This window comes from Mizuhopecten yessoensis, unplaced genomic scaffold, assembly GCF_002113885.1.
Source record: "Mizuhopecten yessoensis strain PY_sf001 unplaced genomic scaffold, ASM211388v2 scaffold9541, whole genome shotgun sequence".
Classification (NCBI taxonomy): domain Eukaryota; kingdom Metazoa; phylum Mollusca; class Bivalvia; order Pectinida; family Pectinidae; genus Mizuhopecten; species Mizuhopecten yessoensis.
The window spans coordinates 594,756-620,491 of NW_018408099.1; the positions used below are offsets into that span (position 1 = coordinate 594,756).

A 25,736-nucleotide genomic window follows, 5' to 3' on the forward strand; every position below is an offset into this window, starting at 1 on the left:
ATACGTACTCAGAAATTTATTTTTAATCTTAAAACATTCCATTTTGTTAAATATTACAATTAATAATTTGAAGTCCTTTTAAAACCCATACAGTATCCTGAAAGATATTTAGTCCGTAACGACGAGCGCCCAATATTCGCGCCAACTTCGAAGAGAAACCATAAACAGAGGGGAAATGGCTGAGGTTGATTGTGTGAATAATTTTGAGAATGGTAAGACATATTGTGTAAAAAAGCACTTGACGTGTTGTTAACGGGATATCCTGTCGTAAAATTGTTAAACAACTGCTGCATATGGATTTGTAGCATTCCCGTCAATAATTTCTGCGGTGTTTAGTTTGATCACCATGAACGATATTTTTTCAAGGCGGCAATGTTGATGTCATTGTTAATTCCTTACTGCTTTATCATGTAAAACATGTTTTACTTTGTAAAAGGAAACATTTTAATGCTCTTGTCATGAATGAATGCTATTTCTGGATAGAAGCGGTATTCAAGTTGCATGGAAAAAGTGATTGGATGCGTGCAATTTACTAATTAGAGAACTAATTGGTCTGACTAGTTTCTGAAATGAAACAGATCAGAACGCTCAAAAGCGAGTAAGTCGCATGCAATAACGGCGTCCTCGCGCCCCTTTGGCTTTGTCTGGTCACGATAAAAGTTCATAGGTAAACTGTCATGCAAGAATACATTAAATGCTTAATCAGGTCGGGGAAAACCACTAACTTGCGTATAATACGCAAACTCGCCTACTATTTTTAGTAACAAATCCATACTTCAACTGGCGTATGATAGGCGAGTTTGCATATTATACGCAAGTTGTAGGTTTTCCCAATCCTGTATTTTGATGTCATTACAAGAATGACTAATATTTTATTACTTTCGTTTCAGAAATTTTGTATTTTATTTTGATGGTTGGAAGTTAAGCCAATGTTTTTCTTCTTCTTTTTAAAGAAAACACCTTGGAAAGTTGGTCTTGTTTTTATATAAATATACAAAAATTGTACGAATGAAAAAAATTTCCCTTCCTGCTTTCCCACTTTAAAAAATTGTGAGAAGTCGGGATATCTGCAAACAGGCAATTTTTAAAGTTAAGTTTTTTCAAAGTGTTATGCAGGAAAGTAACCTAAGTATGAAATTATACACCCCAGGGATTTTCCTTTCCTGTTTAAGCTGTTACATATGACCTTAAATTAAATAAGATACTGTTTGACTAAATTAAACCCAACTGTCCCATAAATAAAAGTCCTTATTCAAAATATGTATGAAATTAAAAAAAATCTGATTCTAGAAATGTAGTCAGTCATCATTTTCTTTGTTTAGTATCTTTCTCTTCTTAAAACAGCCTGTTCCTTTATGGATTGGGAAAACACAGCATTTTTATTGAAATTGGGAATAAAATCCTCTTCTTTTGGTCATCATGGGATTAAATAAGGCACTTTTTAGCCAGGGGAAACGGCCTGTTTTTCGGCTATACAACTGAGCAAAAAAAATCAGATGACATTGTACATTATTAGGACAAAACAAATGTGTTTACAGTTTCCCTACCGACCCTAGATTTTTGTGCCTTCCCTAGGTTTTTTATTGGCATTTAGTGAAAGTCAGAACTCCTGCTCCATATAAGCAAAGTAAAAATATAAATTTTAAGAAATAAAGAAAAAATTCCAGGAGAAACAGGAATGCAATTAGCAACTGGTGCCCATGTCTAGCGACACCGACCACTGTCAACGAAGTATGGGGGTTCTTGTTTCACTAACATTTTGTGCATCCTGGATTATGATGGTCAGAATGGAAAAAATATATTTTCTCTATCTACATGTACCCAAATTTAAAATCCTGGGGTGCATTCAGGTGATTTTGGTAACACTGGCCAAAGAAGTTTTCTTACAGTTGTTATGCAGCTTTGAATTCAGATGTATAAAAAGTGCAATTACAACATTGAAATGGTATTTCTTTCTTCAATTTGGGCCACAAATTTGAGTATCATGGCTAGAGGAAAAGAAACCTGGCCTTTCTAAAACCACCGTATGTTTCTGACTTTCCAAAGTGAGCTTTGATAAGTTTCTGGGGTTAAAAAGACACGTCCATTTGACTAGAGTTTTAAATTTGACCCTTGAAAATTCAGGGAAAATGTCATTTGACTTCAGAAATGACTAAACATTGAGGATCTGAAAGTCTTTCTCTTTATGATCATGAGCTTTCAATTTGTTGTCAAAACATGATCTTTCGGTATTGACTCTCAACATTTATTTATTTCTGTCCTTTAATATGTGTCAAAAGCTCAATTTAAATGGGGAAAGTCAAAAATTCCAGATGGTCTCAACTGGATTGAAAGTCCTAGGTCTGTATCTTATGATATTAATGATAGAATGATTTAAATTTACATTTATGAGACAATTAAAATTTGTTTTCCTTCCAGATCCAAAAGCCATCCTTGGGTGCAAAGATGAAAGTGATGGTCCTCCTTCCAAGAAATTAAGACAAGGTTGGTATGTGATCGAAAGGCAGAATTTGCAGTACTTGTCTCCATTTGAATTTTTAAAAAATGGAAGCTAAAACCCACCTGTAAATTGGACATGCTTGTGATTACAGTTGTCCCATGATTATCTAACCTAACTGTACATGTATTCCTATTGTAGCCAGTGACCACGAAGTTTTGATTTAGCACTGTTGCACAAAATTGATTCCCTGCAAAATTAACTATACAGTATGAATTGGGAACTTACTGAACTCTACTACATAGAGCATTGCTATTGCATGACAGTCCCATAGCGATTTTGTAGGGACTGCATAGCAGTAAACAAGTATTGTATGTTGATTTTCTTTTCTTATTTTGTAGCTCGATTACCTTTCAAACCTTTGGAACAGAAACCACAGATTGTTTCCCCACAGGGACCCAAAAAGAGAAAACTCTCTGATGGCGAATCCCCTAGTGCCAAACTACACAAGAACCACAAACAAGAGCGCCAGCCATCTGGAGAGAACAAGCCCCTTACCCAGTGTATGGTTGATCATGATCCGGAAGTCAGCTCAAGCTCCGAGGCAGAGAACATTCCAATTGGATTTTCAAACCGTATTCGAAATACCTTGGAGCGATTCGTGAGAAAGGGTCCTCAGGAGGAGATCAGCTCTACTAACGAATGTATCATTTGTATCGACCCTGAAGAGAAAAACATTTCGTCTGATGATGTTGCTGAGAAACAGGAAAAGATCAATGATGTCCAAAAAGAGTTGAGTAAAGAAAGTCCTGTGCTGGATACCCCTAAGGTGGAGGAAACTTCTGCTAGCCCAGAAAAGCCAAGGGGGTCGGACAAGACCTCTCTGAACACAGTACAGGTGACTTCAATTGAAGATTCAGACAATGATGCAGTATCGTGTTCTCCAGAAAAAGAAATTATAAAGGAAGATGAAAAAGACATAGAGCCAAAGGAGGATACTTCAAAAATACAACCCAAGAATGAACAAATTGTCTCTGTTGAAGTGGCGGAAGATGTCTCAACAAATGATGAAAAAGATGTTTCAATGGAAGATTCTGCAAAGGAAACAGAAATAGAAGATGCTTCAATGAATGAAGAAAGTGTGTCTTCATCACAAGAGGAAAATTTCAACACTCCTGCCAAAACTAAACAACAAGCATCAGCAGCCCCTGAAGCTGGAGTAAACCAGACGACTTCGTCAAGCCCAACGTCCACAGTGAAACCTCCCTGTCCTCGGACACCTGTGTCACAGAGCCCAGAAAGCTGCAGTGATGGCTGTGATGGCACACCAAAGTCTGGAAAGAAAGCTGTTCGGACAAAGGTATAGATAATCAACAAATCAGAAAACTGGATTTATTCAAAACAATAAATTTTATGACTGTTCTTTAGTCATAGAACTGTTGTCATGCTCAAGCTCATATACAGGTTCTTTGATCAGCTACAATGTGAACTTTATTTTAGAAGTCATACATGTTTATAGATCTAGAGCATCAGATTACTCTGATTTAGCCAACGCATGCATTTGAGAACCATTTTCATGTTTTGTATTTACTAGTTACAGACCCCTCTAGATGTGTACAATTCAATCCTTTAAAAAGTACTAGTCCTACCTATATTTTCATAGCAAATTTTTGAAACTTCATTTGGGGGCCTTGTCGTGACCACTTATAAATTATTAAGTTATTATGGTATGACTTAAGCTTGCTAGGTGTCTGTCAACAATATTTTGTATGGACACATGTACCATCATATATATAATATTAAAGCATATTCACAGCAATATTGTGGGTGATGTTTTCCTTTGAAAATTTTAATGAAACTGACATGCATTTATTGTATCACCCTCGTTTTCTCAGGTGTCTGCCGCAAAACTGAAAGAAAAAGATCTAAGGCAAAAGATCAAAGAAGAAAAAGAAAAGAAACTTGAGGAGAAGAGACTAAAGAAAGAGGAGGAGCGTCTTGAAAAGGAAGAGAAAAGGAAAGAGAGAGAGGAAGCAAAAGCGCTGAAAGATAAACAGAAAGAAGAAGAAAAGGTTTCTGATGTCTCTTTTATTGGCATATATATTTGTGTGTTGCTTCAGTTATCTATTATAGGAAGCATCGCACTTATAATTAACTGAACGTACAAAATTTTCCCATAGTTTCTATCGTCAAAAAATAATAACAAAATAAATGAAAATAGTTAAGTTAAGGAAACCAATATTAGAATATTGACCCATCACCAGTGAATTACAAATTCTATGAAGTTTTTTTGTGTTTTTTTAATGGGTGAAATGAAGGAGTGAGTTAAAAGTAATTTTGAATTGTTCAGAATATTGTCGATTTCACTTTTGAATCTCTTATATTCTCTTCAGGAAAAGAAAGAGAAGGAAAGACTGGAAAAGCTACAGTTAAAAGAGGAAGAAAAAAAGAAAAAACAAGAACAACACGAGTAAGGGTTATTCCAAGTATATATGTCAAAGAGGGAGTACTCTAGTCTTGTGACTATAGTCGTCCGATATTTATTTTCCCTTTCTGCGTCACATATTCAAACATACACTTATGAATACACTAGGATGATATATTTTCATGTAATTTACATATATGCCCCATTAATTTAGAATTTATTGTTGTCTTCAAAGACAGCATTTTGGCATTGCATGTTCCACTTGTGTGTTTCAGATTTAAAGAAACTTTACAAATATCATGCAAAGAAATATTGGGATAATCCAAACTCGGGGAAAAAGGAAAAAGAATGATCCATTGGCCCCATTATTTCAGAAAACATTGCACTTTCCTATATGAATGTTCTGGACCATACTAAGAAAAGTTTACCTGCGTAAAAAGAACATCAGCTAATTATATAAGAAATAATTGTATGGGAGGAATAGGTGGCACTTTTTCAAAGACCCCTCCCCCTACCCAGCCATAAAATATTAAAAGTGATTTAATATCGGGAATGATGGGTAGATCTGGTTTTAAACCCACCACCCCTAATATAATTATGCAGGTGCCTCCCACCTGCCCCATACAATTAATTATGAAATAGCCTTAATATGCAGATCATTTATTTCCTGTGCTTTTGCATCCATATGCATTGCAAGCACTTTCAACTTCAAGATTCAACCATTCTACGTGATGCAACATGTACAGATATCTAGTATTTAAAGCGATTTTCCAATACATATGCTTATTATTTCAATGGTTTACAAGTTGTGAACAATCATAATTTGTAAGCTTTGGACATTTTCTGTGGTTCTTTTCATGCTTGTTGCAATTAAACGGTCCATTCCATTTTTGAGACATTGTTTCAAAATGTTTAAATACATGGAATTACAATCTTTATCTTTGTATATTTAAGGTGCAAGATTATGGTGCATTGTTACAGCACACAAATCACACTAATTTTATTATTTATCTTTGAATATTGAGAAATAATGATAGTAAGAATGATAAACTTTAACGCAATTGATATATAAATAAACATGGTTTAGGTAGCTTTAAAAACTGTACCAGTATATATTAAAGGCAGTGTAGGAGGCACAGTAGTCTAGTGGTAGGACGCCGGGCTCGTGACCGAAGGGTTTCATGTTAAAGTCACTGCATGGCACTGTGTTGTATCTTTGAGCAAGATACTTTACTCCGCTTGTTCCAGTCTACTCAGCTGTAATTGAGTACGTGGTTGGGAAGCGCTAGAATTGTTGAATGCTAGCTGTTAGCACCGAAATGGCAGCTCCAGCTGTATGCTCCCCAGGGAGTTGAGAAAGATATTAGCCTTGAGACGACCTACGAACTTAGTTGTGATAAAGCGGTATATAAGAACCTCAAATTATTATTATTATTACAAATGCCACCCCTATCTTTTGCAAGCAACAAATTTGCATTTCTGGAGTTATAACTTTTGCTTGTATTTTATTTTTAGGGCAAAGTTGGAGGAGAAAAAAAAGAAAGATGAGGAACTTAAACTCAAGAAAGAAGAGAAAATGAAAGAAGAAGAAGAAAAAGTAATTGTCGGGAAATCAAATTGAAATCAAATCTCTTCCTTTACTCTACTAAGTAGGATATAACAACACTGCAGAAGACATTTTACATGTAAAGCCAATTGGTGGTATGTCCTCCAGATTCTCTAACCAGTGTTGTATAGTGTAAACATCTGGATAGTAAATGAAATGTCACTGGATCAGGACTACTTGTGCTCGGGTCATATAATTTACACCAAAGGCTAGAGGATTGAAGTAAAGAATTGTTTTGCATGTTAATGCTGGTGTTGAGAATGCTAGGCATAGAAACCTTGTCAGTATTTTGGAGTTTGGCACCTAGTAAACCTCTTTGTCATGGGAAGGTTGCTAGGACTTAAAGTATAATACATGTAGAAACTGACTGCTACCAAACTTTTACCAGTTTATATTGTCTTCCATGAATGGGATTTATTGAAACAGCTCTGAGTACTGTAGAAAACTGTAAATTCATGTGTATTGTAACATAAAAAAATCGTTGATTGTGTTTAAAGGTGAAGAAGATATCAAAGACAAAGCAAGCTTTCCAGAGTTTCTTCATCAACAAGCAGAGAGTCTCTCCAGTCTCAAAGGTGGGAAACAGTTAATGAAGAATAGATCTACTTAATGATAGTAAAATGTCACGATACCTGTAAAAAAACCCAATGAGATTTGAATTTTATTTTTGAAATCCAGATGATAAACTTCACAATTTCCTTTGGATCCACAGAAACGTTTTAACCATAAGTTGATTGTGAACTTGTTTCTTTCAGGTTAATGAAACTAAAAGTTTGTTCATGCCATTTGAAGTAAAGAAGGACATGAAACTGGCAACATATTGTCCAAGAAAACAATTGGACGATGAAGCAGCAGCAACACTTGACCAGTTGTCTTACGAACAGGTCAGTAATGTACAGATCAATCCATGTAGGAACATGGTTTAAAATACCAGTTTAGATATATGGAATTTTAAAGATGTCATTAGCCAATACATAGTTAGCTCCTGCTGGTGATGGAGCTGTTTGAAGCTTTATTTGAAGAAGGGATCGGCTAATTAATGTATTTCAGTAAATGTTAGCATCCTACTTAGGATTTAGGTTTTTGAGCAAGTTTTCCCGTTGCTATTTAGTATTTTAAACTTTCAAGGCAATCCCAGTGTTATCTAGGTGTAAACATAACTATGGACTATATTAGGTCCTTTAAGGAGCTAACTTTACTAGTTTTTGAACAGGTGCTAGGTTAAAGTTTTTGAGCAGTTCAATTCAGTATTTCTAAAATGGGGCCATACATATTTAATTAATTGGACCTGCAAGCATCATAGAACAGAATTAATAAAAAAAAAATGTGTTCTCATTATTGATACTGTTTGCCTTACACAGTCTCACGACAGCCCCCTGTACGTTGAGGAGCTCAGAACTGGAAAAATACGACCCAAAAAATACAAAGCAGTTGACAGGTAACCTCCTTTCTTAAAACAGCGCTAGAACTGTGTGAGAATATTATTCTGCAACTTAAGGGACACTGGCTGTAATTATTGAACTAACTTGTCTATGTTTGTTCTCAGGAAACTTAATATGGATGATGATGTGGTGCTTGTTCACGACTCGGAGTCGGTCAATAAGGTTACATACCATTGTAAACTGCTCCAGTTCCACACCAATTACAGACCACCTTACTTTGGCACATGGAGGAAAAAAAGTGGAACTGTCAGTCCTAGGAATCCATGGAAACAAGACAAGGTATACATGCCCGTGTTAACCCGCTGAATTGTATGACAGTGATGGAGTACCTGTAACATGTTTTGTTGTTACACCTCAAGTGAATTTCTAGCTATTTGATTGGTTGGGAGAAAATTAAACAAAAATCTCTGTCACCCTCCGAAAATACATTGGTTTAAAGGGGCGCGGGTGATATTGCCATGAGACAGTGAAAAATATCACATGCGCAAAAAATGTGCGTGCACCGCTTCGTTTCCCCACCGTGATGGTCACAAGAACGTTTCACGGCAGCAGCCAATTTCATCAAGCGCTGGTGCGATAGCGATTGTAAACAGCAGACTATCAACAAACAAGATGTCATTATCGAGGTTTGCTGCCGTTTCTGAGCTACATTGACTTTTGGTGTAACAAAATAGATATAAATATGACATTCATTAGCAGGTGACGGTGAATATTGTCAACCCGAGAAAACCATTGTCACCCGAGGCTTTATATATTGTCATTCAAGTATGTGAACTGAAAATGTAAGCAACATGCTGGCACAGTCCAGTATCATTGCATGTCTTTCATTTTCACTACGTAACATGTGTATTTTCTAAATTAGCTGGTATTGTTGTTATTGTTAAGAGAAGGTAAAGATAAGCACAGAAGTCTTAATGAAGTACATACCTGATCAACCACCAGAAAGAGGCATAAATATCATTTAGAAAATAAAAATAACATGAGAACCATGTTTTAAAAAATCTACCCAGTCCCTTTAGCATTTGCAGTACAAACCTGCATGCTGATTTGAAAAATTTGAGTTGCCATTTTTCATCAGTCATGACATAGAATCCTATTAGACCCTGGCATGGGGCTANGTTCATGACAACGATGTCTACTCACGGTTTATATAATATAGATCTCATATATATGTCACAGACACAAATATATAGTATATTACGGAATAGAACACTCAAAATACATGTCCATGTCGTTGTAGCACATCTCTGACCTACATTTAAAACATGGCTTCTGGATTAATACAAAATATCAGGGGGGATTTCAAACGGAACGAAATGATACGGAGTTTGTTTGTATTCCACTTGTGAAACATTACATGTAATCCATTTTTGTATTAACCGGAAAAATCATGGCAAATGCTGTCTGCTTCGCTTCGAGTGAGGAAAAACTCATTATTTATGTCTTTGACATGAAATTTTTCCCATATAATCATGGATTTATGTAAAGGAATATTTATTGGACCCTTTTGACCATTTAAATGTATGTAAACACGATATACTCTTTCTTAGTCCGAACTTTGAAAAGGTGATAGTCAGCATCGGGAAAATCAGCTATGGGCAGTTAGAGGTTACGCGGCGCCTGTCAAAAGTTTTTCGCCGTGTAAAACCTCTAACATTGTTGGAGTAGGGGCTAGTGGCATTGAAATTTATTGAAACATTAATGTTTTTTTGCACTATTGACATTTGTTATTGAATTGCTATACTTCCTATCTTCGTGATCTGTTACGGTTTTAATATATTTTTGGACACCTTACCTGAGAGTTGTATATTGACACCATAGTGTCAACACTTCAAAAACAGCCTTCGTTTAATATTTATGAGCATGTTGTCAATTTTGCCTGGGAATGCAACAAGCAGTTCCAAAGAAATCTCATAATAGTAATAAGTTATCCAATACATGTACATGTTGTATTTCTGTTTCGAGTACTTTGTATATAAATTTTACCCAAAATTGAACTTGATCATGTTTACTGTGGTATTTCAGGATCTGTTTGACTATGAGGTAGAAAGTGATGACGAATGGGAGGAGGAGGAGCCAGGAGAGAGCTTATCTGGATCAGAGGTATGTTTGTCACCACTGTTATAATGTATCAATAAAGCTTTTTGCTTGTAGAGGCTATTGCTACCAAAAAGGTAAATGTTCAAGGCCACAAGGTAACTGTGTTCAAAACTTTAAAGGACTTTAACCAAGAGACCAAGGGTCAGGATAATTGGCATGCAGCTTAATAAGGTGTAGATCTAGAGTACCTGGTTATAAAATCTTACAACAAAGACCTGTAGGTTAATGATGAAAACATGTGAACGCTACAGCCCCATAGGACCTCTTGTATTTCTTACGTTTGTAATCTGTGTATTAAGTTCGTGTTGAATAAAAGATAAATATTTGTTTCATCAGGGAGAAGAGGAGGAGGATGGTGGTGGTGATGGGGAGGATGAAGATGACTGGATGGTTCCTCATGGATACTTGTCAGATGATGAGGGATGCCAAGCTGATGAAGATGTGTGTAGTGTAGTCCATCCTCATATCAATCTTTTATTGATTCAGTTCAAACTTTTTCTTCTTTAAAGTGACTTCATCACAAAGTGGCAAAATAATATTCATACTTGAGTGTAGTATAAATAAATAATCAGCTCAAATTTTGGTACACAAAAAAAGGGAGTAAGAAACACCACTAGATGCGCTACAATATACAATACAGTGATCAGAAGTTAAATAAATACTTAAATGTCTGCTGTAGCAATATATAAACTTGGGAGATGAAGACCCTTCGATTTTATTATTTAAAACCACTGTATAAAACATGATAGACATTTTTTTATGGTTAAAAAAGTTGAGTACAAAATTTTTTAATTCTTCTGTATTCAATTTTTCTTAAATATGATAATTCTGTTAGGTATCACATGGAGAGATGGGTGTTAGTGAGACATCCAATGATCAAACGATAAACCTGAANGGGGACCGGACATTATTTAAACAATAACTGGTTGTCTGGATGTAATTATTGTAGCGGGTTTTATGGGATTTGCCAGAGGCCACTTGTAATTATATCAACAATAATTACATCCAGACAACCAGGTATTTTTTATATTTACATATTTTTCTTTTTTAAGACATATTCCTACAAAAACCATTTTTTGCCCTGCCTCAAAATACATTTCAGGCGGCCATTTTGTTTGTTTACATATTCCTACACCTGAAACAGGCAGTTGTAACTATAGTCGAGCAGTTGTAATTATAGCCTATATAATTACACTTGCCCTCTAACACTGTTGTAATGGGACGGTGCAGGGGCAAATGTAAATATAACTAAGTGTTTGCATTAATAACAAAAGATTTGATGTACAAGTATAACATAACGTACCTGGTTAGTTGGTTATGAAGGGATATTGAATCAATAAATGCATTTCCAATCCATGATTACAACAACCTTAAACATGTATCACGTTATCTGTGAAATCACCTAAATTAAAAATTATGCATCACTTTCCAAAATCTGACAAAAACTTAAAGGTTGCAGGACTGGATGTGAAAAAAATATCCCACATGATTTTTTGCATGCAAATTGATCTTATACACTACAAAAGTATGTCCTTATGATGATGATTTGTGACAGGTAAGCCCAGAGATGATGAAGGCTGCACGACAGGCAAAGCTTGATTCATGGGAAAGTGAACTGAAGCGCCAGACCAAAGCCGCACTGCCAATCATCATCGGCTGTGTTTGGGAACAAGCTGTGCACAGTCTCCAGAAACAGGTCCAAGAAACAATTAACAGTTACAAGGTAATATCAAAAGGACCAAGCAAGCTGATGTTGCTAAAGTGAACTAGATCTTTCTCTTAACAATGACATTAAGTTGGTGTAGGATATTGTATTTCTCCTACTATTCATTTAGATTTCCTCACTCCAGAGGAAAACAGGTTTTTGTCTCGCCATCATGAAGTGGAAGCGAAACTATGGTGTTGCTTTTCCTTCGACGGCATCAACATTAAATTTTTGCGTTTAAGTTAGTTTCACTGAAAGTATAAGTGCTAGACCAACCAAACTTAAACATCTAACCCCATGCATCAAATGCTGGATGTCGCCTACCTTTTATGGTACATTGACTTTGTCAGCATTTCCATCAACATTAAGTATTTGCGTTTAAGTTTGTTTCTCTGATATGTGCATTGATGGTCAAAGTTGGGCATAGGCGAGACATATCAATACGAATGGCTTGTTAAAGAAAGAAAATCACTTTTAGTTTATCAAACAACAATTTTTGAATTATTATAAACAAATATTGATCACTCTTTTTGGCCCGAATGAAAATAGCAGGGGGATTCTTAATTTGAGAGGAATTATTTAGAGAAATCATGCATGGTCTTGATGAAAGGTGAGTGCACAAAGTTTAAATAGCCACCAGACTACCTTATTTGTTGGAGAGCCTCATTATATTTAGTCATTCCAAGACTGATGCAGAATGTATTGGACCAGAATATAACAGGCTGTTTAATATATTACCTTGTAATCCTTTCAGGCTGTGTGTTTGAGTGCTGACCCTATACCAACCACGTATAGCAGAGCTCTGAACACTAAACTGGACAGTTCACCCTCGGAGAAGAATTGTGCTACACCTAAAAATGGCATGATCAAACCTGTTCCCGAAGAAGGTGAGAGTTTTACTACTCAAGTGTTTGATTTAACCCCAGCACAAATAGAATTTTAATACAAGCAACTCCCTCTCCTGTCATACACACAATACTGGAGCAGCCATTTTTGAATTTGTAGCTTATCATTATATTCAAATATTTGAGCAATTCAAATGTAATGACAAGCAAAACGTTGTTAAATAAAATATTTCAGTTTTATGAAACACATCAAAACTGCTTTAAGGCATGCCCAGAAAGCAAGTTAAAATAATTAGGTTTTGTTAACTTTTCAAGTTGAATTATTCTTGGCATGTGGTGCAGATATAGAAGGTTTTTTGGTGTTGTTTTTTTTGGAAATCTGAGAATGATTGTTGGAAATAAAAAGTTAAGCAAAACATCAGGTCACTTAGGCTGATTAAGTAAGATGTCTTATATAATCTTGTGTTGTAAAGTCAATTATAACAAATTTTGTTGTATAGGCTAGACTTGGCGCCATATTAAATAAAAGACCATGCTGATACAAAGAATTAAAACTATTTTGTTCTCTTTCACAGCAATGCCAGATTTGATTCGCTTGGTCCATGGAAACTTGGCTGGAATCAAGAAGCTGATTAAAAGATTCAGAACATTTTGGGGACAAAAGGTCTCTGGTGACCAAACCCCATCATCACCTGCAGAGTCAAAAATGGAAGTTGATACTCCTGAAGTGAAAGTGAAAGAAGGGGAAACGCCCATTGAAAAAAGGATTGCTATGGATACATCTGAAATCAGTGATGATGTCCACACATACTGTATATCTAAGCGTCAGCTGGAATTAAAGATATCGTCCATAGCTGTCCGCGAGAAGCGTGCAACGTTCAAGAAAGTATGTTGGTATGTACATGAAAACTTTCAACAACAGTACAATCTGACGGACCTCCCTGTGCCTAATATACAAGAAACTGACAATGAAACCCCCAAGCCCAAGTCTGAAGAACCAACTACACCCACTACATCCCTCAAAACACCTAAGGTGTCCATTACACAGTTTGCAAGACACATGTCTCCCTCAGAGATAGCAGCTCAGCATGCTGCTGTCGCAGCCAAGCAAGCGGCAGAAGCGTCGGCCAAGTTGGCAGCATTGGAAGCTGCATCGAAACAGGCTGCACTTGAGGCAGTGGCAAAACAGCAAGCTTTGGAGGCAGCCATGCGCCAGGCAGCAGCAATCAATGCTGCACAGCATGGCGGTATGCAGGTCATTCCAGGAGCATCATTTACTTCTCCCCAGCATAAAGCTCAGGTCAACTTCACATCCCCCTCTCATCCCAATTTCAAACCTAGGGCCATGTCACCACAGGTTATGTTTCCTGGGGGATCTCCACTAACAGCCAAAGCATCTCCAGATAATCAGAAGAAGAGAATTATTCCTACCATGTTGTCGCCACTTCTTCAGAAATCTTTGCAGAGTCCTCAAATGGGAAAAAGTGAATCGCAAATCAGGATTGTTCCTACGATAATTTCACCGAGTAATCCTCTAAAGAGGATGACTCCATCAGTGAATTCAGTTAATAATCAGCAGAAAAGGATAGTTACTAAAATGGTCTCACCAAGTAATCCTCTAAAGAAAATGACTCCATCGGTATATCCAGTTGACAACCAACAGAAGAGGATAGTCCCTACATTGGTATCGCCACTGTCGTCAAAGACAGCTGTAAAAACGGAATTGCCATTCAATGTTGTTGGCAAAAGCCCATCTAATGTGAGACCTATAAACAAATTAATAACCATGCCTCAGGACCAACCAAAGTCAGTAAACAATTCTTCTCACTCGTTGCAGAATCCTGTTGGACAAATGGTGAAAATGAGCTCCACGCCACAGGGACCTGCCAGACCAGTAAATCAGATGGTCAGTTCTGTAGTGGGAGGGCATGATTCTGAGAATGCAATTGTCATAGATTAATGCACAATCTTCCTACAGAAAGATTTTGGTGAAGGAATGTTGGTATTATAAAGATAATACTGGTACAAGATATTGATAATTTGTTCCTTTATTGCCTTTCATCTAAGATAACTCAATTAACCAGTGTTGTAAATTTTCTTTGAACAGTAGGAAGATTTACCGTTTTATACTTGATGCACAAATGAAATGGCCATCATGTATGTTTCCTAAGAACAGTTGAATGTGATGTTAAAGATAAAGCTCTTTACCAAGTGCAATATAGAGTGAGCGATTGTGGCGAGCAGTTCATACTTGAGAGCGAAAAACTTTTTTTTCAAATAAAAATGCTGAAAACTTTGATAGTCCAGAGTGACCGATTGTTAAACATGGCAATTTCTGAAATTGTAAATCTGAAAAATATCTTATATGGCAATCTGTATGTGTGCTTGCAGTCATGGTGTGATTTCGAAGTCCATATTAACGGTACTGATCTAAATTTCAAATATAAGATATTGCCATTTACTTTCTACAATTTAAATTTCCCATATTTGTTTTCATCAATTAAAAAACATCACATGCTCATCATTCTTATTCTCCTTTACAAAATCATACATTAAATGTTAACTTGAATGGTGTCATGATTATAAAACAATTGATAACTTAGAATTATGATTCAGTCCTAGAGTTTTGAGTCATATTTCATGATTTTCATAATTTACAACTGTTTCGTGTTTAGAAATGTGCATTCTGATAGGCTTGCGGCCAAATTGATATCATTTTTTCTATTCAAAAGTGTTCTAGATATAACTCGGCCACTTGATCTAGAAACAAGTGTCTGAATTCAAGAGGCAGGACTATTTTTTGCTAGCAATTCATTGCCATTTTCCAGATATTTATTTATATTTTGTACACATTTTTGTATAATTAAGTATATAAGTGAGGAAGATAAGAAAAATATATATTACAAACAGGGAAAGCAAATTAAAGTTGCTAGCTCAACATTTTTGTCTGATAATTAGGTAATGCTTTATCTGGAGAGAAATGCCTTATAATAAAAGGACAGGATGTTTTTGTGTGCGAGAAATATGTGTTGTGAAAATGATGCAATGTATTTAAAGAACCAGTTGTGAAGGAAATGATACGAGAAACGGAAGGTTACAAACGAGCTTAAATTATTATAATTTTTCAAAAAACTATTTTACACTGTCCAATGGAGTATTATACTGACTTTTCAAGGGAATGTCTAAAATAGGGCATACACTCTCAGTAAGGTTTGTAGTATAAATTATGATAGGTAGGGTAACCCTAAACTAACATCAGGCCTATGCAACATGTAGAATCTGTAGTGTACATATTTTGTCTTAGTGCTTAGGTCTTGTATGTGTAATGTACGTATATCCTTGAAGCGGGTTTCATGATGTAATTAATCAACAAATTGTGTATAGAACCAGCTAAAGAAAACAGTCACCTTGGGTCAAAGTGTTTTCAAGATATTTATGATTTCTTCCATCAATGAATTTTTTTTTTATATATAAATGATCTGTATGTATTCATCAGCCTATCAAATGAAATTGGGTTCTCTATAATGATTGGTTTAATTTCTGCATTTTTTGTCTAAAATCCCAACTGATTCACCCCTGAAGACTTGTTTGAACTCTTTCAATTCAAAGGTTAGAATAGTTCTTCAGGGGTGAATGAGTTAGCATCATTCTTATCTTGCAATAACCTCATGCCTGGTATTAACAAGTCTATCCATATCTGTTACAATCAGTGAAAATACCAATAAATGCTGTTTCAGTGTCCTGTAATTATATATAATTAACCCACTTGAAACCAGATGATGTGATGTCCTCACTAGGCGTATTGCAGGATAAACACAGTGGTTACTATAAAGTGCTTATATTCACCCTTTTGTATTAAATATTGAAAAAAAATGATTGATTCAAAGACGCCAAATTCATGCACTATTCACATACTCTAGGTTTGTATATATATGACTAATGCAAAAATTGGGTCAATTTTGATGGGGGTGAAAATGAAATACTGTTACTCAGAAAATAACTCATAATCCAAATGAGGAAAAGCATTCAAACACTGATCAGGCAAGATGCCTCATACCAGCCAGGTTGCAGATTTTGATATTACCATTTCAGTGATTCAAGATGGAAGTTTTCAAAAAGATGCTAGATAGAGGATTACTGATAATATTGTATTGAAATGAAAAGGTGCAGGAACCCATCTTCTACTGTAAATCTCATCTCTCTTAATGTATTTTTTCTCATTTCAATCCTTCATCTTTCCTCTGAATACCAAATTTGTTTGTAATATATATGATTAAAATATGAAAGGGATATTTTCCGTGAAAATAAAATAGCATGCAGATACATAAAGTTTGTCTTCTGTTTTTATATGTTAGTCATGAACTGCCTCCCATCTGAGCGAAGTAGTGATGGGCAATCAGTTTAAAATCATAATAAATCATTGATTACATATATAGTTGGTTTATAATTTTATGCATCTTTGCTAGCCAAGTGTTCGCTTCATATACACTCCACCTACCCTTGGCGGATATAGCCGTGCGAGCGATTGGCACCGCACGAAAATTTGAAGACTCTGTAAACACGGCTATATCCACCAAGGGTAAGTGGCATGTTTACGAAGCGAACACTTGGCTAGCGAAGATGAATTTTATGAGACTGAATACCCTAATAAAAATTAGAACACTATTACATCAAAAGGGAGAAATGTTAACTATACATTAGATTACGTTCTCTTAAAATGAATTGATATCAATTAACTTTCAATGCATACTTTACATTGCAATCATTTAACACTTTGATTTTAATGATTAACCGATTATGGGATTTATAATCGGACAGGGCAAACCGATCAATTTTCTATAATCGTACACTAGAGTCTAGTGACTTGATGCTATTGCATGTTGTACATATGTCATCAAAGACTTTAAAAGTTGAGAATGGATTTGAAGTGATTTTGACTAAATGAAGCATTTGAAACATATGTTTCAACCCAATGCTTCCACTACGGGGTTGAACCTCTTGATTTACTAGTTTGATGCTCTACTCTCCCAAGCCAAGTCTGAAGATGGAAGCGGCTAGTAATTTTCCATGGTAAGAGATGACAAACTAAAATAATTGCAAAGTAAATCATGCAGTATTTTATTGTAAGATGACAAATATCTAGTGTTATGTCCAGTTCACTCCTCATTGTTATTAAAAAAGAGCACTTTACTATCATGTACCTGAATGACAATGCTAATACTTTGTGAGGATGGCTTCAGATGATAAGTGACTGTTCCAAGCCCCTAGCTATGTCCGACTGGTCATGGCCGGTGATGACTAACAAAAGATCATTTGGACCCTGAACACAATATCCTAGCACTCTGGGAGCTGTATTTTCATAGGAAAAATCCTGCAAACCAATCGGTGTTCATTTGAAGCCTACAGGCCAAGATTGAAACAAGGTCTGTTGGTTGCTCCAATAATAGGAATTAATTGGTAAGGAAGCTGAATATAGCTTGTAATTCCCTGCATGATGGAGTGATGTAGTTGTCTGCACTTGGACACGGAACACACCATTGTGGCATTCTAGGAGCTCAACACTTCACCAACAAAGCTGCTGTTTCCACACGTTAGTTTTTCATACAACAGTACTGCTGGCTTCAAATTCATGAAGCTAAACATAGCTTGCTGGCATGATGGAATAACTTAGGGGGTAATGCAGAGTGGCCTGCATGTATTCCATAATACGGAAGACAAGTCCTTTGTTCACCAACAGGAAGTCTTCACACCACTGCCTGTTTGTCAAAGTACTTGTACGCCTTGAAATCTCCCAGTTTCTTGCCGTCTTTGTCATAGTGAAGGGCCCTGAAGCATTGGTCACAGAAGAAGGAAGGGTCATCAGGTGCATGCTCACTACCATATGTCAGCCACCTGAAGTAAGTAGGAATATCAACTTCTGTAATAAAACCTGTCCTGTACCCGACAACAACACACAATTTTGAATACAGTTACATCAAATGGAAGGTGTCTATGCTCTGGTGTGTCCTCATATTTATCTAATTGACCGACTCCATTATAAAATCGATTTTGAATGGTCTATTAATACAAATTGTACTTTAAAAAGACTGATCTTTAAGTGAATTGCATACCAATACTTACATGTAATAGATCGTTTCTAAAATGTATTAAAATATTTCTTTTGTTGAAAACTCAACTCCTGAAACCATCCTAATTAGCCTACCTGCTCTTTACATTGAAGCAAAGTTAGTAACATGACAATTGAATCTTTTATTTGAGACTTTTCAGTTGACAAAGGCTTAATTTATGGTACATGGAAATGTATACAATAACATAAATTGTACAAATTTCCACATTACAATGTTTGCTTCCAACAGGTAATTATCAGCTGGTTATAATAAAGTAAATAATGCATTAAAATATTATTTAAATCAAAATAAAGCAACATAATCTCCAACATAAATTTCTCTTGAAAATTTTCAGTTATACATGATACACTGGAACCGTACCGAGAGGAATGGATCTCGCACACACGACAGATTGAGCGTTTGTACGTCCTCTTGTATGTAAGTCTAGGGTACTCTCTCCTATCCTGGATGTCATCATTGTGGAACAGACTGCCAAAAACAAACAACATTTAATGATATATCACCAACAAAGAAATGTTGGGAAGAATTCTGTCTGGCATAACTTAAATGGGAGTTATGCCCATTTTTTACAAGAGGCCCATGGGCCTTAACAGTCACCTGAGTCCTACAGTATTTTATTTTTGTTGTTTAAATATGAAGTGGAGATAATGATGCCAATCATCCCTACCTTTCAAAATTTGAGTAAAAAAAAGTTCAAGCATAACTTGAAGTTAAGTTTGTCAGGACAATGAGTAGATCATTCCATTAATTCGGCCTATAAGAACTTGATTTTAAGTTTTAAATAGTTTTTCAAAATGGCGGCCATATTGGATTTCTGATCGACCTGAAAAATAACAACACTTTGTCAGGACCATGATTTGATCATTCCTACCAAGTTACAGTTAAATCGGCCCAGTAGAACTTGACTTTAAGTTTGAAATCGTTTTTCAAAATGGCCGGCCCTAGCGGCCATAATGGTTTTCTGATATTCCCCAAAAATAACAACACTTTGTCAGGACCATGAGTCGATCATTCCTACCAAGATTTAGTAAAAACGGCCCAGTAGAACTTGACTTTAAGTTTGAAATAGTTTTTCAAAATGGCCGGCGCTGGTTGACATATAAGATTACTGATCGACCCAAAAAATAAAAATAACAACACTTTGTCAGGACCATGAATCGATCATTCCTACCAAGTTTTAGTAAAATCGGCCCAGCAGAACTTGACTTGAAATTTGAAATAGTTTTTTAAAATGGCGGCCCTAGTGGCCATATTGGATTTCAGACTGACCCGAAAAATAACAACACTTTGTCAAGAATATAAGTTGATTGTTTCTACCAAGTTTCAGTTAAATTGGCCCAGTAGAACTTGACTTTGGCCCAGTAGACTTCAATCTGATTAAAATCATATCGTACGTCTAACGTGATACGTAGAGAACGTAGGATATGATTTCAATCAGATTGAGTAGAACTTTACTTTAAGGTCGAACTAGTTTTTTTTAAATGGTGGCCGTGGTGGCCAAATTGAATTTTTGATCGACCCGAAAAATAACAACACTTTGTCAGGACCAGAAGTTGATCATTCCTACCAAGTTTCAGTTAAAACGGCCCAGGTGAACTTTACTTTAAGGTCGAACTAGTTTTTTTTAAATGGTGGCCGTGGTGGCCAAATTGAATTTTTGATCGCCCCGAAAAATAACAAGACTTGGTCAGGAGCATGAGGCGATCATTCCTCCCAACTTTCAGTTCAATCGGCCAAGCAGAACTTAACTTTAAGTTTGAAATAGTTTTTTAAAATGGCGGCCCTAGTGGCCATATTGGATTTCTGATCGACCCGAAAAATAACAAGACTTGGTCAGGGAGTTGTCAGTAACATTCCCTTGAAGTATCAATGAAGTATCAATGAAATCCCTTTGACAGTATTTCAGCTTAAGTTGAAAATGTAAAATGTTATCAGACGACAGACGAAGACAGATAGCAATAGGTCACTTGAGCAAAGCTCAGGTGACCTAAAAATCTTGTGTGCTAAACTCCTCCAGTTTTCAGCTGAATTTCAATAAACTTCACTGATGCAGTCAACACTCAGAGGTTGTACACCTGTGAGTAATATTTTGATCTGGCAATTTTTGATGGCAGTTGTGCCCCTTAGTGCAAAAACATTGTTCACACCACTCCTCTCAAAGAAATGCACAAATTTAAATATCCATTGGTACAAAAAAAAAACTTACATCGAGGGAATGTCAACATATGTATAAATTGTTGTTACCTCCCCTTATTACTTATAGAGTCCTAGGAGCATAATCCATTAATTCTAGAAGCATACCCCATGTTTTCTAGGAACAGTATTCTTAACTCTTGTTAAGGAACATTATCTATGAATTCTAAGAATTCTACCTTCTGGTAAACTACCTGTCAATATGAAAGCCATAATAATATATTAAACAATTAAGTGTGTAGCATGATATATATAAACATTATAAATTTGGTCTTTGTGAAAAATGTGACCCCACGATACTAAAGAACAGAAAATAAGGTCCCTTGGTCAAGCGGTTCGTCTGTGAATAAATGTAAAAATTTTAGAGTATAAATCCAGACATACCTGCAAATGTCTATGCTGGCCTTGCAAGGCTTTATCAAGGCTTGCCTGAAAGCAGCATCAGATTACTAGGTCCGACCTTATTTCATTAATGAAAAACTCTGGTCTAACCAGTTTAACCCTTTGGATATTAATAAACGAAAGACTCCATTTGCTAACTGTTTAACCAAATGACAGCAAACTGGATGAATTGTCAAACAGCTAAATTTCTGATAAACTTTTGTCCAGCTGCACACATGCTTAGCAAATCCATTATTTAACACTTGGTGACTATTAAGTGAAAATGAGGTTTTAGATGTTTTGAATGTATTTCAAGCCAATCAGAACTGTCTAAATTTTCATGCATACATTGATGATATAAGAAATAGACAGCAGTTGCTTGGTGTGTACCGTATGTCTGTGAAAATGATGATGTGCTCGCAGTTTCCCTGATGCAGATAGAGGTAGGGCTGCCCAAGACGCACTTTCAGATCCAAAAAGAATACATCATCCATGCCCTGAACTGTCATTGGGCCAATTCCTCGTCCTTGCTCCGCTGCCCACTTCCGAATTTCACTGAAAAGATCAAATGGACCTATAGGAAGATGCAGTGCCTACAGAAGGCTCCAACTGAATAGAGAGGTACATTTCCACAAGTAAATTTCATGTCAGGGCTAGTTGAAATTTTGAATATTTCTTATGAAGTTATAGGTAGGGCTAGTAGAATTTTTCAAACTCTGCTCATGGGCTGATCTTCTTAACATGAAATCGACACCCTTGAATGCAGTGACATTCTTACCTTGCTCTCTTTCACAGCACACAATAACAGATTTAATAATGACAATTGGTTTAAAATCTTGGCTGATAATGAGTGGACCATAATTGTTTGATTACCAACATATGATTGGTTAGTTACTTTCATATATTTGTCATATCAACAATTCCGTGGCTTTACATATCATTATAATTATCTCCATGCAGTCTCGTGGCACAGTGGACAGTTTACAACCCGTTCACCAAGACAACTAGGATTTGATTCCCAGAAGGGACATGAAGAGGTATTGGGTCATCTACCCACCTATGTGGCTTTTCTCCAGGTTCTCTGGTTTCCTGTGTACTTTAATTAAGGTCAACAAGAGTTATCAAATAAGCTTATTAAACTTGTTTCATAATTGTTGTTAAATAAACTACATATTATGTGCACTCTCCATGTTATTTGTAAACTTACCTACTGTAGTCACGACTATCCACTTCTCTTAAATCATTGTAAAATACGCCTTCCATGTAGAAAAAACCTGATCTGTATACATCCTAGAAATTCAAAACAGTGACAGGGCTATAAAGGGTAATTAATATTTCTATCAAATCAAAACAACTGTCATCAAGGCCATCAATTTATTTATTAGTATCTCTACAGGTTCTGTAGTAAATATTTTTAACAATACATAAAAATATTGTTAAAAAGTTTATGAATATTGGTATTTTAAAGGAAAAATTTACCAAAGTGTAACAGGATGAATGGACAGAATGATAGATTTGCGGACAGACAAGTTGCCATCATATTCTTCCCTCCAAAGCTCAGTTGTTCAAAGTGTAACAGGATGGATGGACAGAATGATGGACAGAATGACAGACAAGTTGCAACCCTACGTTCCCTCCAGGGCCTGGTTGTGTCATGCCTAGTTATAGCTTAATGAGTAAGTGTAGCATGCAATCTTAAACGTGAATTTTTAAAGATTTCTGGAAATTTTCAAATAACTTTATGATTTTTATTCAGGCAATCATTCTTAATACTGTAGTTATGGTTTTGAATTTCAATATTTTTGAAAATATTCCTGATTAAATATTTGCAATACTTTGTCAAGAGTTTGAAAGCTAATCTGTCTTTGAACAGCGGGGCCCTGTATAGTACAATGTACCAATAATCGTGTGCCTGTGGTTATACCTTAGCATAGAAACCAGAGGTATCGTCTGGGTTCTCACTGAAGTCGCCACTTATTGTGAGGTCATTGACACAGCTGATCTTGTCACGCAGTTCCGTCAGACGCTGACTTCCAAGGACCTGGAACTTCTGGTCGAGACCAAGCTACAGCAGAAAATGATAGAAAGGCTGTTGTAATTAATCACTTGAATACTTGTATAAACACAGACTTGTGGTTGTCAAAGCATTTTCAGTTTCACTGCTTGACTTTTTAAAGTTGGTCTCAGGCATGTAATCATATTGAAATCATACAGGTACAGAAACATAAGACTGTAACAGAAAGAGAATTGTGTGCTTCCATTGCAGATTGAACAAGCTATAACTAGCTTCCCAGTTCACCACTCTACCTTTTTGACATGAAGGGGAATTCCTTCCAAAGCAGTCATATCCCTATGAACAATTAAAATCTGTCACGAGACATATTTAAAACACTTGGGGTCCCCTAATATTTTACTTTAATTTGATATGGGGACAGTATCAACATGAAAACTTTATTAACTCCCTTAATTTAGAACATATCGTAGATATATATCTTCAACTGATGTTGCAGACAACACATTTATAGCGTGGGAATGTACAGATCTGAAATTTCTTACATCTGAATATTTAAAATACCTTGTGATGCAGTTAGTGTTAGCTAATGACATCATGTTTATATTACAGATATCTATATTATTACAAATTAGCTGAGTGGTGTCTGGAGGTTCAACTGTATGACTGTAACATATAAATCAATGTTACAGTTGCTTCCTAAAGAATGGGTAGTACCTCTGGTAGATTGGCGCCCATACCGAGGAGGCTAGGAGAGTGCATAACCTTACCTTTGGTTGGGTATTCACACTGGCTCCCATACATGTGGCAGTGTGTATACTAATCTCAAGTATAACATCATGTCCAATCTTATAGTCACTTGGAACATCTTGCGTAAACTCGTTAGCTGGATTACCGCTTTTGAATTTCTAAAACAAATGAACCAGTCAAGATCAGATGTTGGGAACTGTAAAGGAAGTAATACCATGTTCCTCCTTTTTGTTGATCATTAACATGTAAGTTATGATGCTTTTCCAATTAAATTTATTTCTGAAAATCAGGTGGTAAGAAATGATAACTGCATGAATATAACATTACATAAATCTATGACACATTACACATAACTATTACCATTATATTTTGTAATCCTATAGTGTTTTATACATTGAAGTTAAGAAAGTGACATTAATAATACATGCATGTATACATAATACTCACAGACAACTTCTCTTGCACTGTTTTATATTTAAGCTTCTTGTTGATAAATTGTTTGTAATGGCTACTGGTTTCTCTCTTAATCATTTCACTTTTTTGTATTCTGCACGAAACAAAATAAAAAGCAAAACTTTAAGAAAAAGGTTTTTTAATTCTTCACTGGTAAATTTACATTCATTCATGAATATATATATACTGCTGAAAAATTGATTTATAAAATCTTTTCAAATTTCATTTTTTTCTGATATTAGAAAGAATCTGTTATGGACTCGATAAACATAAATGCGAAGAACTGAAAAACAATTAACCTTATATAGCAGTCAACAAATTAAAATATTCTGTCTTGTTTCATCATTTTCTTAATAACAAAACTTCCGACCATAGATGATGACCCATATAGCAGAAATGAGCAAGGAAATTTGCGTACACTAGTCTTGTACAAACAGTCATATAATATTGCTTGTATTTATCGATCTGATTTAAATCAGTCTGTCACATGGAATCTTTTACTTTGTACTACACCGATTAGCATAGATTATTTTAATCAGTCTTATATTGAACATACCACAGGTACTTTGATTTGATTCAATATGATTTGATGCACAATAATATTAATATGGATTGAATATGGGTTCCTCAGCCTGAACAAAACTGAGCATAAAATATAAAAAAAATACTCAAATATCATTATTGATGTGGTAATGAATTATATATTTTAGGCAGATTTAGACAAAACATATGGATAGAGTCTTAGCCAACATTCACTGTCAACCTTCAGGAAAATTTCCACTTTTCTACCAAAGAAGGAATTTTGACATAAAAAATGCCAAGACTCATAGGTCTTCCTGACTGCCATTGTAGTACATTAAGGCAAAGTGACTGGATCATAGTTTAACCCTTTCACCCCTAGGTGACTTTAGTAGACTCTACCATCCATTTATCTGGATGAGTCCATTGTGGTCCACAGTGATGAAAGAGTTAAACTCTGTAAAAATAACAATTTAAAGCCGCAAAGCCAGGGGGGAAAAGAAGCATCAATGTATACAGTTTCAGTATGTACTTACTTGACAGTCATGAGATCAACATCTTCTGGGAAAGTCTTAAGTAAAGTCATATCAGGGAGTTCATCTCCATTCTTCAGCGTATCCACTCTGTAATATAATCATTACCTATATATATATATATATATATACATACTGTACTATTATGAAATCAACCATTTTTCTAGTTGTGGGAATCAATTTTCACCGGGGTCGAAAAAAAAGGGGG

The 25,736-nt window shown here is 35.7% G+C and overlaps 2 protein-coding genes across 3 annotated transcripts in view; one reads left to right on the forward strand and one right to left on the reverse strand.

Annotated features, from left to right (window-relative positions):
- Nucleotides 1-103: 103 nt before the first annotated feature.
- LOC110458302 (chromatin assembly factor 1 subunit A-like) lies at nt 104-16,974 on the forward strand. The gene is made up of 15 exons (XM_021509946.1): nt 104-212; nt 2,419-2,484; nt 2,839-3,797; nt 4,333-4,509; nt 4,831-4,907; nt 6,378-6,459; nt 6,966-7,043; nt 7,224-7,352; nt 7,830-7,906; nt 8,015-8,189; nt 9,936-10,013; nt 10,347-10,451; nt 11,566-11,733; nt 12,470-12,602; nt 13,136-16,974. The coding sequence occupies exons 1-15, from the start codon at nt 176-178 to the stop codon at nt 14,518-14,520; spliced, it is 3,726 nt and encodes a 1,241-aa protein (XP_021365621.1). The 5' UTR covers nt 104-175; the 3' UTR covers nt 14,521-16,974.
- Nucleotides 16,975-17,641: 667 nt separating this feature from the next.
- LOC110458300 (snRNA-activating protein complex subunit 3-like) overlaps nt 17,642-25,736 on the reverse strand; it is a 12,664-nt gene continuing 4,569 nt past the window's right edge. For both annotated transcript variants that reach the window (XM_021509945.1, XM_021509944.1), the window contains exons 2-9: nt 25,532-25,618; nt 24,471-24,570; nt 24,044-24,181; nt 23,187-23,327; nt 22,470-22,552; nt 21,653-21,817; nt 19,049-19,156; nt 17,642-18,452 (exon numbers count right to left, since the gene is read on the reverse strand). In XM_021509945.1, coding sequence (XP_021365620.1) covers nt 18,305-18,452; nt 19,049-19,156; nt 21,653-21,817; nt 22,470-22,552; nt 23,187-23,327; nt 24,044-24,181; nt 24,471-24,570; nt 25,532-25,618 — 970 coding nt within the window. In that variant the 3' untranslated portion in view covers nt 17,642-18,304. The remainder of the gene's footprint in view (nt 18,453-19,048; nt 19,157-21,652; nt 21,818-22,469; nt 22,553-23,186; nt 23,328-24,043; nt 24,182-24,470; nt 24,571-25,531; nt 25,619-25,736) is intronic.